Source organism: Prionailurus bengalensis, chromosome B1 (genome assembly GCF_016509475.1).
Source record: "Prionailurus bengalensis isolate Pbe53 chromosome B1, Fcat_Pben_1.1_paternal_pri, whole genome shotgun sequence".
NCBI classification, from domain to species: Eukaryota; Metazoa; Chordata; class Mammalia; order Carnivora; family Felidae; genus Prionailurus; species Prionailurus bengalensis.
The window spans coordinates 204,147,635-204,162,515 of NC_057344.1; the positions used below are offsets into that span (position 1 = coordinate 204,147,635).

Genomic DNA, 14,881 nt, shown 5'->3' on the forward strand with positions numbered 1-14,881 from the left:
AAAGGTTCCAGATTCGATGTTAAGAGAATAATCAAAATTAGCAGAATTAACTGCTATTAGTTTATGGCACGGAGTTTACAAGTGACTTCAAAACTACGTGTCTTTGCGGGGGTGCCCGGGTGGCTCGGACGGTTAAGCGTCTCACTCTTGACTCCGGCTCAGGTCATGATCTCACGGTTCGTGGGATCGAGCCTGCATGGGATTCTCTCTCTCCCTCTCCCTCTCCCTCTCTGACCTTCCCCTGCTCGTGTTCTCTCTCTCTCAAAATAAATAAATAACCTTAAAAAAAACGTGTGTCTTTGTCAGTAAGGGGTGACGGATGGCAGCTTCTGGACAAGGACAAAGGGGATGGCCCAGACCTGCCCCGTGTGGCCAGCGCCTGGGTAGGAGACGCCCACCAGTGCCAGGGAGGCCACAGCCTCAACCAGCCGTCTCCGCGTTCGCGTTCTATTGAACGGGGTTCTCCTGGCTTGTCTGCTTGTGTGACCGGAGGCTTTCGCCACCAAGGGAAAACTCTGAAAGCCACTGTTCCAACCCGGGCTCCGGCCCGCACCCGCGCGTCCTGTGAACGCCTTCCTTCAGACGCCCTCTGCGCCGCCCGCCGTGCGTGGCACCGGGCCCACGGCGTGGAGGCCGCACGGTGACACATGGGAGTGACCGGCACGACGGCCCTCGTCAGCAGTGCCGGGCGGCAAGGCAGCCCAGGCTGGTCTCACGGGGAGGCCGGCAGTGGCCCAGGCCTCTCGGAGGCACTGCCACGGGACCCGGAGCGCGCTGGCATACAAGGGGTCTGAGGGACACGTGAGACCGGGGCGGGAGGTCGGGGTCACCCCCACCCCAGCTCTGAGCAGGCAGAGAGCGGGGCCAGTGAGGTGTCGGGAGGGGAGCAAACCTCGAAGGGACGGCAGTTTAGGCGAAGGGGGTGCGGCCGCAGCCGCCTGGGGCCGGGATGCAGGGCAGGGACGAGAAGGCGGCAGGGGACATGCCCCCAAGGGCTCTCGGGACTCTGGGACCAGCACGCCGGGAGAGGGGAGAAGTGGGAGGCTCGCGCGGGTGACGCGGCGAGCGAGTGAGCGAGCCCGCCGTGTGCCCGGGGTGGGGGCGCTCGCACGGCTCCCTCACCCGCCGCGCCTCTCCACCGCGAAAGCACATCTAGGGAGGGCAGAACGCGGTCTGACCTTTTGAGGATGTAGGAGTCGGGTGGGCAGGGACTCCTGGCAAAGCTGCTTGGTACAGAGTGAAAAAGAGAGAGAGAGAAAGCGGGAGAGCGAGCTTCTGTGACAATAAAGCCGCAGGGCTCCGTGGCCCAGGACGGGAGGCCCACGTGCCCGGCTTGCGTCTACACCGGAGGCCCGCGCATTCCCACCGGCCCACGGCCGCCACGTCTGCGCTTCTGCTCCTGGGCCGTGGGCCTCCTCTGTGAGCAAGTGTCTGAATAACTTCCCAAGGGGGAGGGGGGGGGCATTACATTTTTAAGCCTCTCTTTAATGCTAGAATGTTCTTCCTTTCCTCAAGGCCAAATCTGCCCCCGGACTCACCCCAGGTCCTGGCGTGCCCTCCGTGGAGGCTGGCCTCCGGCCCTGCCTTCACAGGGCAGTCTCTGGCTGCCGGCGGCAATGAGCCCCTCTCCTTTCGAGAAAGTGGGTAACACTCAAGTTGCCAAAAGTCGCACAACAGCATTGTCCAACTTCCTCCCAATAAAGCCACACGGCTAGATGGTGAGAGGTTGTAAGACACGGGGAGACACGGGGACACCGCGGGAGGCGGAAGGCAGCCGCGGCTGCCGGTGCTTCCGAGTGAGTGACTCACCCGTCACCAGAGCCACGCGGGGTGTCCACGTGGACACCGTCCTAACCTGTGAACGGGGTGCTTTCCAGACCGGCTCCCCAGTGCCTGCCCCCGTCCCGTGGAGACTGTGGGGCTGGAGCTCCTAGAACCAGCCCGCAAGCACAATGAGGAACGTTTTCTTCTTACGCTCGGAAGAGAATCGAAGATGGAAAAGGGACAAAAGCGTGAAAAGCTGAATAAAACTCACACAGGCTGTCGGTGCACTTCCTGAAATTCAGGGCGTGCTCAAGATGTAGCGGGCCCTTCCCCACGCACCTCTGCCGCAGAGGGCCTCGCGGGGCACAGGGGCCATCCCCAGAGACACTGGGGCCCGTAGGGCCCAGAGAGGGGGCCCCCACCTGCCACCACCGCCAGGACACCGCTTCCCTAGCAAGGACACACTGGGCCCCAAGTCAGGGGTCCCCCCCCCCCCACGTGGGAGGCCTGGCTTCGTAAACACTGAGTGGACTTCAGGGCCCCCACACCCACTGCTCACGGGGGGAAAGTGTCCCAGCCTGATCAGGCCTCGTGTTTGCGGTGAAACTGAACTTCTCACGTTTGTAAGTTTCCTGCAGAAATGAGCATCTGCCACCAGGAAGGATAAACTGAACAGCAGAAAGGGAATTTTATAAAAACCACTTTTATCCTGGATTCGGTTACCGGTCCTCTTTCTTTCCATTAAGGAAATGGTTCCCACTCCCAGCTGAAGACCGATCAAATGGCATGATTATCACCGTACGTGAAAAAGGGAACGTAATTCCTTTTATTAAAATAAACAAATCCCCAAACACAACCTTCAGGATCCACGGTCTCCACCTCAGGTATCAGCACGTTTGTAATTCAAGATGTGCTCCGCGTGTGCCCACGACCGGCGGCGGCTCCCGGCCCCCCCTGCCCTCCGCGCCAGCAGCCCCGTCCGGGGCCCCCCACCCCACCGAAGCCAGCAGTTGTGGGACAACAGAAAGCGTTGAGGAAACCACGCTTAGTTTCTCTCTCCCGGGCAAAACCGGGGTAACCTCGGGCCCCACGGCCGTCCGGTTCCTGCTGCTCGTGTGCGTCAGACCTACGGCCAGCAAACAGTGAGAACACAGGGCTGAGACCTTCTGATAAACTATCAGTTCAACTCTCCAAAGACAGAAGAACAGATTCATTAACACGTGTAAAACACACACACACACACACACAGCTTGTGAGCGTAAGGACTTTATGAGTATCACGAGCGACAGGGAACCACCACGGAGCAAAAATGGTGAGGTTACAGCAGGGCAACTGCCAGTGGGAGGGGACATGCCCGGCCACCTCCTTTCTGGACGGAACCCGGGACAGAGCTCCCACACGCTGTTCGGAGGCGGGAAGAGGGCTCTCACCTCCTGTCCAGCCCGCAGGCCTCAACTCACCCACTAGGCTGTTCCTAAGAAGGGAACATATCGCACTTCAGTCTCACCCGAACTTCCAGAATCGCCCAAATTCGGCAAGAGCTTTGAAATCTTCACTTGCTGGTTAAAAAGACGGCATGTTTGAACTTGTCAGCACAGGTGGGATGAGACGTGCTGCAGCCAACGCCCGGACGGCCGCAAGGGCTCCACCCGCTCAAGGTCAGGTTCCTAACATGTCTCTGCAATAAACGGCTTCCAGAACTCGTGTCTCGGTCACCAGGGAGCCATGGGAAGTTCCCCCAAGTCAGCCCTGACCAAAACCCTCTCCCAGAGGACGGGGGAAAGCAAGGAAAACATCTCTTCTGAGTGAATCAATGGCAAATACACTTTCACAATGTGAACAAACACTCGATAAAAATAATAAAAATATACATCAGAAATTGTGACTTACCACCATCAGATACAGTTGCAGACTGAAAGAAAAGAGAGAGAGACATGAGTTAATGAAGCCTCATGACCAAGTCGGGCAACAGCAGGCCTGTCGTCTGAGGATCAAGCCGCCAGGTCCTCCGGAGGGGCTCCCGGCTCCCAGTGTGGGCGTCCGAGGACGACCAGACACCTCGGTGAGTCAGGAGCTCCGCTCCCACTTCCTGGGTGAACCCCGCCCAAGCCGGGCAGGCCGGGGACACGGGGCTCTGCGGAAGTCATCATCCTTTTCATTCGAAAACAACAAATCCCGGCACGTCTGGCATCATTAGTAACACGCCGGAGAAACCCGGTTTGGGAGCCCGTCGGTGTGCATCGTCCGCGAGCCACACCGGCCCGTGCCAGGCCGCTCTGGCACCTCCACCTGCCGCGGGGACCGGGCCCCTCCCGGTGACGGTGACAGGTGCCCGGGTGACGGCACGGCAGGGGCCAGGAGGGCGCCCGCAGGGGGTGAGAGCGGAGGAGAGGAGGGGGGCCGCTCAAAGGCACCGGGGAAAAGACCCGACGAGTCGGGCAAGGGCAGAACAGGCCGGTAGGAAGGCAGCAGGAGGCTGTGGGGGGGGTCCCGGAAGGACAGGCAGTCGGATGAACAGAACGGGCCCGTCGGAGGAGGGCTCCTGGGAGATGCAGGCAGGCAGGCGGGGAAGGACGGAGGCGGGAGGAGCAGCTGAGGAAGGACAGGATCCGGGCGCGCGCGCACCGGAAGCCGGAAGGAGCCGACGAGGGCGGGACTGAGGAGCCCGCGGGGACACCCTGCAACCCTGCGGGACGTCCCGGTCACAGCAGGGGCCCAGCTCTGGAGAGCAGGTGCAGGCCAGGCCCCACGGCACTGGTGCTGGGCCTCCCCCGGCCTCCACCACGCGCAGGACCAAACCCCGCAGCTCGGGTTCCGCGGTAGGATGGAGGCCGCACACGCTCCTCTCAGTAGCGGCCGCCGCCCTCCCTGGCTCAGTCCTGGGAGCCCAGCGAGGAGACAGACTTGCACTCGGGTCCTCTCTGCAGAGGCAGCCGAGACCTGAGCGCGGGACTCGAGGAAGCTCTTGCCAAAGGCGCGGCCGACAGCCCATCCCCAGCGCCAGGCCCCCCGAGACCTCACCCCCCAACCTGAGTGCAAGATGGGGGACCCCCTCCCATTCTGAGCCCCTCACCTCGTGGGTCTCAGACCTGGAAGGCTCGAGGGCCCAGCTAAGGGGTGGATGGCCTTCTGCCCCAGAAAAAGGGCCTGTCCTCTGACAGCCCGGGGAAGCCACGTCCTGATGGTTTTGGAATAGGGGCTTCTCGCTGTTTCAAACCATCGCGGGTCCTGGGGCAGAAACGCCCCAGAACTGTATCCTGGCACTTTATCGGTACGTTTCCAATAGTAAAACCACACACCGCTGTGTGTCCGGTTTTTACACGTCCATCTTGCCAGACGGGCAGGTGAGCGCGGACTCTGGCAAACCCGCCTGGGCCGTCAGCCCTCGCCCCCCAAGGGCGTGACCTTCCTCACACAAGCCCCCTTCCCAGGCCGACACACCGCGGAAAGCCGTCCTTCCGTACTCACAGTAAAGCACCAGCAACCACGTCATAAAGTCAAATTATTCCCTTGAGATTATGAGAAGAAAACCCACAAGGCCACACATAACGCCGGAAATGCTATCGATAAGAATACCGGAAAAACGAATCCTGAAACGTAAACCTCATAAATATGAGGGCCATGGCTGACTCCACGCTGTGCTCGCAACGGAAAGTAAGTTCCGATGTTAGCAGATGGAGCAAATGCACTACAAATCTCTACGCCCAGCCCCAAAATGAACTCGAGGCACGTCCCCGAGGCCAGAAGAGGCGGAAGAAGGTCGGACAAGAGAGGGGTGTCACGGAGCGTCCCAGGGCAGTGCGCACGGATCCAGGTAAAGCGCAACCAACACGCTTTTCACAGAAGTGTGTTTTAGGGGCTCCTGGGGGCTCAGTCGGTTGGGCATCCGACTCTGGGTTTCGGCTCAGGTCACGATCTCAGGGTCGTACCCACGGCGTGAAGCCTGTTTGGGATTCTCTCTCTCCCTGTCTCTGCCCCCTCCCCTGCTCCCAAAATAAATAAACGCACTTAAAAAATATATACTCTTTTTCCAGAATAATTTTAGCTTTACAGAAAAGTTGTGAAGACGGTATAGACACAAATGTGCTTTCAATATACTGCTGCTCCATGAACAGCAAAGGAGCCACTAGGCGGGACCGAGGGGCGGGCTGGGCATCGAGTGCAGGGCGCAGGCCACACGCCCCGGGACTCCTGGGCAAAGATGGCCGGCTCCCAAACCGCCTGGGAGGAGAGCGGCCCAACTGAGGCCCACAGGAGTTCCAAAAAGTGAGCCTGCCCCAGGAAAAGCTCACAACTCAAGAATCCCCCCAAACCCAAGGGAAGAACCCATGAGGAGAAAGAGCTCCCCGAAACAACTAGCAGATCCTCAGACGCTGGGAGGCTCTGACACAGAACGCCGAACAAAGATGAAATCGTGAATCAAAGTGGTGACGGAAGAAAGAGGAGGTGAGGCGGCAGACGTGACAACTAACCCTTGATGAGATGCTCACAATGAAACTGCGCTGGTTGAAACGCGATGCTCGGTGCAGAGATTAGCAGCGGTAGGGCTGAAGAGAAAATCTGGGAATTGGAAGACAGCCCCGGAAAAGGTCACACTTGTGGCAGCTCAGAGGCCAGACCGGCCGGGGGGGGGGGCCCACGGGGTGCCACGGGGGTGCCTGGGGGTGCCAGCCTGGACACGGGCCGGCAAAGTCAGAAAGGAGCGCTGTCCTGCGGGCGCACACCCTCCATCCAGCCTGGGAGCCACCCCCTCGGGCGCCCCTCACGCACGTCCTCCGGGAGAGGGGCTCGGGCGCTCCGTGCGTCGCCCTTGTTCACCAGGCTCCAGGAGGGGCTCAGCACCTCTGAGCCACGGCCTCAAATGTGTGTTTCCTTCCCTTTCCCCAGTTTGGGGAGCCGTGCCCAAAGAGTACTTCCCAAGTTTAGAATGCTAAGGAAAGTTCTAGGCGTCTGGAAAGCCGGGGGCTAGTGGGCTCTGTGTGCTAAGGGTTCTCCCGGAGGGGCCTGTAAGGGCTCAGAGGTCACAGATGTCCCCCGCCCACCCCACATTTCAGAGAAACAGGTGATGACTTTTCCTGACCACATCATTTAATTTGTAAATAATGTACAGTTACCATTAACCTAACTCTTCTGTTTACTGTCCAAATTTATTCTACTTGTAAGCACACACCACCAGGGAGGGGCAGAGCTGGGCCATTACGTCAGCCAATCCCCGCTCGGCACCCCAAGTGCTCAGCCCCTGACGTGGACACGGGAGCAGGCTGAGCACGGATCAGGGGCCTTCGCTCCAACAGCAGGGAGAGCCGAAAGAGGTGAAGCGGCCTGCCCACGGCGACAGGTGCCGGCGGGGAGGAGTCTGGGAGGTGCCCTGTGGGGAGCACAGGGCACAGCACTCAGCGCTCCGCATTGTGGGAGGGGGTGGGGAGGCCTAGGCAGACAACCTGCCAACAATGGGGCAGTGGGGAAGATGGGGAACCCCCAAATCATTTCTATTTGCCTCCGGACCATGACACGTCCGATTCTGACCCCTGCTACCCTTTTAAAGCCTGGTGTGCGTTTTTTTTTTTTTTTAGCACATCCTGGCCGCTGGAGGGGGGGAGCAGTCCCAAATGGCAAAGCTTCAGAAACTCCCACAGAACATTCCCAGAGAGCAGCTCCCGCAAAGGGGAAGCCAGCTGCTCAGTGTGACTGAAAGTCAGGCTTTCCCGATTTCTCGGCGTACGGAGACCCCGGGCCACCGTAAACATTTTTATGAATTACGACTTAACATTCCTAATGTTTGTTCTGTACAGTTTGTGTTAATAGGTTGATTTCATTTGCCCGCATTTTTGGGTTCTTCCCAAATTCCCATACCTACATGTGATCCTTACAAAAGAAGCAGAATCGTAAAACCAAGCTTCCAGGGAAGAAAGGTCCCGGTAAGTCAGCACTTTTCCGAGCTTCCAATTAAACATGTGCCGTAATCGTATAGCTCTAAAGAGTTCCAGCACATTCCTGCAAGACTGGAATTCAGTCTGTTTTAGAGAAACTTACGAAGTATTTGAGATACGTGGTTTAAGTTCAAACAATCTCCACTCCTCGGGTCAGTCTCGTAAGCCCGATAGTTCAGTAGAAATCACGTTTATTCCCAGCAGGGAATCTGTCTGGACCACACACATTCCATGGATATTTCATTTGGAATTAATGGTGTGACAGTTTTAGACCATTTACACGAAGCATACTGGATGATGAGTCTAGCCTTTACCGAGGTTGAGCCTGCAAGCATTAAACTGTATCATTTCCAAATCACTTTGATATATAGTAACACACAATAACATCCGTTTTTCATGTTGAGCCAATGACAAAATTTCCCGTCTTAGACACAAAAAGTGTTAGACACCTGGTCGTATCTGAGTCCTAAAGAAGAGACCGGGGCTGCAAGTTGCCCAAAGGCACCAAATGTTCTGAATACAGAGAGAATGTAAATAACCCAAATGATGAAAACCCCGAGGAATTTAACAATTCTACTTGCATCTAATATATGTTTATGTGACTTTTTAAAAACTTGATCGTTTCCGTTTTAAGTGACCCCTCGCCGGGCCGAGTGCAGAGGAGAGCAGGTGCGTGTGGGGCCTGTCGGGCTCATGCCCTGACTCAGCTCCGCGGGCCCAGACGTCTTCACACCCAGCCACGACCCTCGGCGTTATCAGGTCAGGTCAGTGGCCACCAGCCACGGGTGTGGATGACGATGACGACGTAAGATGGACAGGAAAATGTGAAACCCAAGCGCTTCCCGGATCTACGCTGTGCGCGAGCCCGGCCTCAGAGTTGCACGTGTGCGCGCGCGGGTCCTGCCGTGTCTCCCTGACTCTGAGCCGCTGTGGGAAGCCCCCAGCCCCTGCTGTCCCCTCCCCTGGCCAGCCCACCTGCACCTTGTCGGGGAGGCCCTCCTCGCCAGGCCCCTGAGTGGGCCCGCACAGCCTCCACGTCGGCCCCTGCAGGCCAGCCCCCAGGTCCCTCGGTGGCGAGACGCCTGAGTGGCCTCCCACAGACCTCGCAGCGGCCTGGCGAGAGGGCCAGGCTCGGAGCGCATCCCCTCGCGAGGATTCCACGGTGTTCCATCCCAACCCCGCCCTCTCCGTGCTCACACACGTGAGCACACAAGCACACCCCCCCCACACACACACTACGGCTTTTCAGCAGGTTCCACCAAGAGACACCTGGGCAGAAGGCTCACATAAAGGCAGGGGGGGAGGCACAATTTCTAAGGTTCAAACTATCACGTTCACGGTAAAGAAGTTCTGTGACCTAGGAGACAGGGATGACACACGGCACAGGCACTCGGGTGACAAACAGGACAGCGGACACAGTCATGGGCGAGGGCGAGGGCACAGCCGTCACGGCCCGGCACACCACAGTTTGTGCAGCCCGACGGGGAGAGGCGCTACAGCAGTGGGGGACCTTCAGTCGGCTCGGAGCCGAACCTGGGCCTCTCTCTCTAAAGTGTGCCTCAGAGCCGCGCGTGTGCACGCACATCCCGTGTGCGGGTCGTGATATGCAAGTGTGTTTGCGCGTGGGCACGTATGCACAGGTGTGTGCGTCCCAAAGACTTCTTCGGCCTCCAATAAAATCACAAGAGACCGAATGAGGCCAAACCCACAATGACAGCATCCTCCCCAGGACTCAAGAGCGAATATTCCTGTCAAGCGCTTGGTGAAGCCTGACGAGCAAAACCCTGACGAGCGAGCGGCACGCAGGCTCCGCGCTCAGGCTAGGGGATTGATTCGGAGTGCACATCCGACCTCGCACAGAAACCCTCCGACCTTACTGCTGACTGAAGACTGCAAATCCCCCCTCGTGGCCGGCTGGCCCGGCTTAAGGGAGACAGGGTGGGAGGCGGCAGAGGGTCTGGGATGACGGCCACGACTCAGCAGCCCGACAGGACGGCACGGCCAGCGAAGCGGAGGGAAACTCGCCTCTCTGGAATGCTCTGTGGAGGCGGCAGCGCTCAGTCTGGCTCTCAGACAGACACCGTCCCCGAGGAGCTCCTTCTGCGGGACCGGGACACGCAGGTACACGCTGGAGACCGGAATCCAAGCCCCACTCTCGGGCGAAGTCGAGGCCCAACCCCAGGGAAGCGCTTTCTCATCAAGGCCGAGATGCCTCAGGGGGTTCCCAGACCTCCACCCAACGGAGCGGAGCGGAGCCTCAAGCTGCAGCCGTCCGCGCGTCCTTCCATCCTCCCGGGCTGGCTCCATCGGCCCCGGCAGCCCCACCCTCAGGGTCAGGCAGGGCCTGGGTGGGGGGGGATCCCGCTGAGGTCGCCTGCACTCACTGAACGCCTCCTGCACACGCGGGTGTGTGTGACACGGCCGCACACCCAGAACGGGCAGCCCCGCCCCCAGGTGCTTATGCTGGGGGCTGGAGGTGAACCCAAGACATCACTTCCCCGCTGCCTCGGCAAGTTGACGTCACGTCCCCGCCGCCTGGGCAAGCCAAGTGCTATGGGAGCGCGTGGTATGGAGAAGAAGGGCACGCGCGGTGTCCCCTCGGGCTGGAGACAGGCTGACGCAGGGCAGAGTGTGCACCCCCAGGGCTGCAGGCAAGAGAGCGAGGTGGGGGCGAGGAAGTAAGGACGCAGGGACACACTTGGAGAGCTGAGTCCTCGGGCTTTGGCGACACGGGGCTTGAGGGATGGCCAGAGCGAAGGGCAGGGGACACCGAGGGAGAAGCCCGACTGGAACACTACTCCCTACCCGCCTCCTGCACATCCAGAGGGAGCTGGGAGCAGCGGGGTCCCTGCTGCCGCGACGGGCTGGAGGGCTGTCGCTCGGAGGCACCTGGGGAGAGAAGCCAGGGGGCGGGGTCCTGGGGAAACCGGGGCCCCCGGGAAAGCTGGTCAGGATGAGCAGCACGACCGACGGGTGGTTCTGGGATGGAGGGTGCCAGGCGCCCCTCTGGGGATCAGGGAGAAAGGAGCCCGCGTGCCGGCTGCACCCCAGGACCAGGGCACACGGTCAGCAGGTCACCCGGCTGCCAGTTCAAGGCGACCGACGTCTTCACAGAAGGGAGGGGAGGACGTGCAGACAGAAGCTCGAGTCTCCCTCACACGCACCGGGAGGTCTTCTCACACAGATGGCCAGAATCAGAGCCTCGGAAAGTGAGAGAGGACTGTGCAGCCACTGAGTGGGATACACGCAGACCGCCCCCACGCAGCTGCGGCCGCCCCCCCCCCCCCCCCCCCCGCCGTCAGGGTCCAAGGAGGTCTGGGGCGAGGCACACGCGCGCCGAGGAACAGACAGCCCAGCAGGGCCGGCCCCGCACAGAGGATGCAGCCCGCGTTCCCCCGCGAGTGGCACAGGCCAAGAGCGGAGACAGGCACTGAGCGCCAGCCCGCTCGCCTGAGCTAAAGAAGGAGAAACCCAGGCAAAGGCAAAACAATCGCGTGCGGCCCACCCGAGCCAGCCGGGCGTCGGCCCACAGAAGGGCAGGCCCGCGCACTCGCTCCTGTCCCACGGCCGCCCTGGCAGCCGGGCCCGTGGCCGCACCCCGACACCGCCTCCGGGGCCCGCTCAGCCCCCCACGTGCGCCGGCCCGGGCCGAGGGGACCCCGCCCCTGCTCTCGGGTCGCCCCTCGCCGCCTCCGCTGCCCACCCGGCGGGCCCGCGAGGGGACCGGGACCGAGTCCTGGTCCGCGACAGGGGGAAGGAAGACCCGGCTGCCAGAGCTGCGGCCGGCCCTGCCTGTGTGGCCCGCTCTCCCTTCCTCCCCCTGCCTGCACCTCCCCAGGAGCAAACCCGGGGCGGCCCTCCTCACCGCCGGGGTCTGTCTTCCTCCAGCCTGCCCAGGCCTTTCTGCGGGGCTGGCTCGCCCTCCACACACCTGCCACCGGGCGCTGTCACGGCCAAGTGGAGCCCTGAGCGTGGCCGCCCCCACCGCCGCCCCGAGCGCCTTCAACAGAACACGGGACTCTGTCTTCCCAGAGCAGCCCTTCCTGTTTTCAATCCTGCACGGGGCTCAGTGCACAGAGAGGTGGAAGCCCCTTGGTCTCTGGAAGGTTCTTTCTCTCATACTCTAGCAGCCTGAAGGCAGCTGCCTGGGCAGACAGACCTCACAACACATCTGTGACACGAGACATGCTTCCAGGCCACGGAACCACAGACCTCGGCCAAGCGCAGCCCAGTGCCATCTGTACTTTATGAGCGGGCAGGGGAGGACGAGCCGCAAGGGTGACTAACCTCCCGCGCGGCCCTGCCCATCGGCTTGGAAGCCTGGCGGGGCCGGGCACGGATCCCGTCACTCCTCCCGGGCGGCCGGGCCCCGAGAAGGGCCACAGCGGCGGTGGGGTGACGGGTCCACGCGGGAAGCTTGTCGAAGCTTTCTTCTTGTGACAGTTTGCGTTCCTTCTAGGCTGTGGGTCTCCGTGTCTCCCCCCACCGCACCTCACCAGCAGCACCCACCGCTCACGCCCACCCCGACGTGGTCGGGGCTGATGGCTCGCTTTGTTCTGACAGAGGCGCATACCCACACGTGCAAAGTCTACTTATGCTGAACTTCGCTTCATAAACGACGGGAAAACTGTGATCTGCTCATCCGGCCGGTGGGAGCCTCACGCTTTTTCAGGGTCAGCGCCCACCGGCTCTCCTTTGTGCTCCAACGGCCGTGGGAAATAGCTCTCCGCCTCCGGATAAAAGGCGCTCGCGAGAGGCACGCCGCGTTCACGGAGCCCACGTGCGCTGTGGATGGAGGCTGGCCTCCCCGGGCACCCCGCTTACAGACCAGCCATTAGAGGCGCTAAGACAGCAGAGCTGGTGAGGTGTGGGGCCAGCCTGCCCACACGGTGCCCCCGAGTTTACCCCCTTCACACCGCGTGGCTGCAGGATCGCCCCCTCGCAGTGGCCCTCTTTCTGCCCTCTTCCCCACGGGCCCACTCTGAGCCAGAAAGAGCTGCGGTGCCCCCACCACTCGCCCACCACCTTCTGATACCACCCTCGGCCCCGGGGAGGAGAGAGCTGCGCATTTTCTGTTGCTTAAAATACAACCCGCACGCCCAGATTTTAACACACTCACGCGAACAACTTATTTGCCAGTTTGAGCACTTGCAAAAATTTCAGAAGGGATCCAAATCATTTATACAGGCAAGTACAAAGGCAGCTTTTTAGAGACCTTTTTTCTCACCCGGCATAAAAACCACCATTTCCTAAAACTTGCCTTTATAGATCACTGAGATGAGAGGGTGGTGCACGGGCATGTGCAAGTAACTAACTGCTTAATCAGTCCATTAAGGACACGGTATACCCCGAATGCGCTTTTCCATCAAGGACGAGGCACAGGGTCCTAGGCACACATCGGCGTTTCTGCACCACGACTGCTGGGGGCGGCCACGCGGCAGGCACGCCCGTAAACATCAAAGCCACCCCCCCCCCCCACCCTCTCCGGTGAGCTTTAGTAGTGCCTGGACTTTTCAGACCGCACGCTGCGTGTTTTTTAAAATAGATGAAAACGTGCACTGACTGCATAAGGTTCCTCCTTGACCGACCCAGCTGACCTATTTCTATCTTCCATTTAAAAGGGAGGATGAAGCCCCCTTTCCCTCCATTTCACCCCCAAACCGGTCACCTCTGAACCGGCTCGCCTGCAGCCGCCGCCCTGAGGTTCTACTTCGATATCACGAAAACTGCAAAATGAAACAGCCCTCAGAAAAGAACGAATTTAAAACCGGTACCCTGCAATTAGTGACATTTACATCAACACAGCACAGCCACAAGAGGAAAATAAAATTATTCTTTTTTTAAATCTCAAACCTTCCTCTTGCCTGGCTCCCCCAACCTTTCTTGAAAGAGTTTTCTAGTAAGTTCAACTTTATAAGCTCAGATAATAATCAATCAATAGGATTACCAGTGGTTCCCTACGTACATGTATGAAGCAAAATCAGTTCGTTACATTTTAAAATATCAGATACAAAACAGTAATTTAAAGAAGACGACAGATTTGGATAATCCGGTTGAAACTTAATACTTCCCCCAAATTAGCTCCCTCGCTCCTCTTTAAAAGCTGTTAGAATTACCGCGGGAAGGACAAGACCACTGGTGCTCTCTGTGGGGCTGACTTGCAGCGCGAGCAGCCGGGCTGCCCCGGGGGCTGAGCTGGACCCCCCGCGACCGACCCACCGCCCAGCCTCGCTCCGGGTGTCCTGTGGTCCCAGGGCCGGGCATTCGCCGCCACAGGACTCACACTTAGCTCCACGATGGAGGCACAAGAAGAGCTTTCCAAGTTTACACTGAAAACCGACCATTTGCTGAGCAGTCTGGAAACAAAGCAATAACTGAGATGCCAAGTTGTCTTAGAAAAATTCTGCCAAATGACAAGAAACTTACCTGCGGATCGTTTAAAATGTGTGTTTCCTTTGACAACGCTTTGCCCAAATTCATCTTCAGACGAGAAGATTTCTGCCCCACACCAGGCACGCAGATCTAAACTATACCATTTGACACACCAGCATGCCTGTGCATGCCAGGGAAGTTTAAAGACATTTCAGATGAAGTTCCACTTGGCTCTCTTTGTAACCCATGGCAACAGGACACCGCAGGAAGCTGTGGTTTGCCAGGGATCCAGACTCCATCTCAATTGTCTCAGATTAAAAAAAAAAAAAAAAAAAAAAAAAAAAAGGCCGTTTACATAAGTCACGCTGTGAGATCACTTTTAAAGTATTTCCTCTACCAAATCAGAAGAATCAAACTTGAGCTGATAGGGGTAATTCTCAGTCAGTCCAACAGCTGCAGAGAATTTGTTTTTTTAGCAGCGTGGCGCAGTTCACAGCCTTAATTACAGTTGCTGACGGGTCTATTATAAGCCTCCATATGCACGAGTCTGTGTGGTGCCAACCTGAGGAATCGGCCGCGTGCCTAAAACCCGTCTCAGGCATCTATCGCTGTGCCGTGTCTGCCTCGTCTGCCTTCAGACGCCTGACACAACCTCAAAGCGAGGGAACCGCGGCAGGTCCTCGTACGCACAGGGGGCAGAAAAGAAATAAGGAACGGGTTCTAGAACCCAGGTACCACTGCAAAATTACCCGTCAACGTTCTGGAGACTCCACGGTAAAGTGCTCACCACAAAGTGCTTCTTCACTGCCCAAACT

At 59.0% G+C, this 14,881-nt stretch overlaps 1 protein-coding gene across 3 annotated transcripts in view; it reads right to left on the reverse strand.

Moving 5' to 3' along the window:
- RGS12 (regulator of G protein signaling 12) overlaps nucleotides 1–14,881 on the reverse strand; it is a 118,807-nt gene that overhangs the window by 52,497 nt on the left and 51,429 nt on the right. For 2 of the 3 annotated variants that reach the window (XM_043573102.1, XM_043573103.1), the window contains exon 4: nucleotides 3,655–3,676. In XM_043573102.1, coding sequence (XP_043429037.1) covers nucleotides 3,655–3,676 — 22 coding nt within the window. Of the gene's footprint in view, nucleotides 1–3,654; nucleotides 3,677–14,120; nucleotides 14,342–14,881 lie in introns of those variants that run through there. The other variant, XM_043573104.1, reaches the window with a different exon arrangement.